We start from the raw sequence: 1,860 nt of genomic DNA, 5'->3' as shown, positions 1-1,860 counted from the left end.
TTGCAGGTCCCGTTTTGGACCCTGGCTGCCCCTCGGCAGGGCTCCTCTTGTTTTGAAATCCAGCGGGAGCCTGGCTCGTTAATCGTCTCGCCGCTGGGCTCTGCAAAGCGAGGGACGGCCCCTCGTTTCTGCCCGAGCAAACAGCTCTCTGAGCTGCACTGCGCTCTCCGGAACCTATGCAGTCTTTCAGTTGCAAAGCCGAAAAAGTGACTTTTATCTTCCGGATGAGTGCTTCAGCAAACACTTTAAAAATTTTATTTCATGCCTGGTGAGGAATCTAGTTTGCGCACTGCTAAGAAATGGGAGCAGAAGTCGGGGAAATGTCTGCTTTGCTGGATGTAATTGAGTAACTGTCGGGTTTATCATTTCTGAGCCTAAAATACTTAAGATTGAGAATTGAGACGGGGTTTGGTAACGTCTGCTAGTTGGACCTTGAGATCTTGGATGTCAAATCATTGCTGCTGTGTCCTGTACAGTGTACAGGAAGGACCTTCTTAGTTAACAAATCTGCTCTGGAAGCGTTAGGGAGCCCTCCTCCTCCTCTTCCTCCTCCACCTCCTCCTCGCAGGGAGCTCAAGGGCAGCCGCGCAGCTGAAAGGAGACACGGTGATTGCGTCCAGCAGCGGCCCCTGTGCTCCAGCAGCCCAGTTTTATTGCTTCTGGTTTTTTATATGTATTTAGTGATGGCCGTGTATTGTTTAGTTGCCTTTTGAAAACCAAAACTCAAAAGAAAGGGGAACGATCTCTGGAGCACGTTCACTAATTCAGAACAGAGTTGTCCTGTTTCTCCCTAAATGATTTCTGTTCCAGTTTTCCCGATTGCAACGTAAACCTTCGCCTTTGTTTTTCCAGTGCCCCGATTCTGCGTGCAAGCAGGACCTCCTGGCCTACCTGCAGCGCATCGCGCTCTATTGCCATCAGCTGAACATCTGCAGCAAAGTGAAGGCTGAAGTTCAGAACCTCGGAGGAGAGCTGGTTGTGTCTGGGGTACGTACGAACGTGTCCGGTTCCTGTGGCTTTTCTTCCAGGGGTAACAATTATCCCAAGCGAAGCTTTTATGCTAAACATTATCAACGGAATAGACGGCAGATTTTGGAGCATTCAGTCAACATTTTAATGTTTTAAAGTTTGTGATGCTGCCTGTGCTGCCTCCTGAGTTCTTGGAGGAAACGCGTACTGTTTGAAAGGGGAAAAATAAAGACTCCTCTTTTCCCCACTCAACAGCGTTTGTAGACAGATTCACTTTTACCTGTGTGGAATCTACTGTTTTTTCCCGACTGTTTTTCACTCGTAGCGCGGTTAAATCACTTTCATCAGCGGAGCCAAACCTACCCCATGTCCCTGCGCGGCCTCGCTGCACGCTGGGGTGCTGCACTGCCCCGGAGATGTTAATATTTCAAACCAGCAGTGCCCTGACGAGTGCGGGGACTTTTCGCGGCTGCTCTGTTTTATGACCGCTGAAAGCTGCCGTAGGCCAACCTGCTTCCAAATTCTAACCATTACTGGGCCAATAATTTTTTCACTGTAGTTTATGAAATGCTTCCTCCAAAGAGGGATCAATATGATGGATATTTGTGGGGAGGGAAGTGGAGCTAAATTCTTAACCCCTTCTGGCATATTCTTCCTTGCCCCGGACGGTAGGTTTGATGCCCGGTGCTTTTGCCCCTCCATGTCACGACTGAGGCGGGAGGGTTGAAGAAGGGACAGAAAGGGCCGATAGTTCAATATTGCTATCTGAACCCCGAAGAGCAAATGGGAAAAAGCTTAACCACCTTCTGCCATTTAGCTATTTTGAGTGCTTGAACTTCTTAGCGCATCTTTTTCCCCCCGCAAACAAGCTAGAATTGTGGAAAGAGTACT

The 1,860-nt window shown here is 48.8% G+C and overlaps 1 protein-coding gene across 3 annotated transcripts in view; it reads left to right on the top strand.

Annotated features, from left to right (window-relative positions):
• The window catches only part of CTNNA1 (catenin (cadherin-associated protein), alpha 1, 102kDa), a 106,678-nt gene that overhangs the window by 102,610 nt on the left and 2,208 nt on the right, over positions 1-1,860 (top strand). For 2 of the 3 annotated variants that reach the window (XM_009880723.1, XM_009880721.1), the window contains one exon: positions 853-987. The exons of the other annotated variant lie outside the window; for it this stretch is intronic. In XM_009880723.1, the coding sequence (XP_009879025.1) occupies positions 853-987 (135 nt within the window). The remainder of the gene's footprint in view (positions 1-852; positions 988-1,860) is intronic. 3 annotated transcript variants of the gene reach the window in all.

This window comes from Charadrius vociferus, unplaced genomic scaffold (genome assembly GCF_000708025.1).
Source record: "Charadrius vociferus isolate BGI_N301 unplaced genomic scaffold, ASM70802v2 scaffold822, whole genome shotgun sequence".
Taxonomy (NCBI): domain Eukaryota; kingdom Metazoa; phylum Chordata; class Aves; order Charadriiformes; family Charadriidae; genus Charadrius; species Charadrius vociferus.
This window is presented reverse-complemented; position numbering and strand designations above follow the sequence as displayed.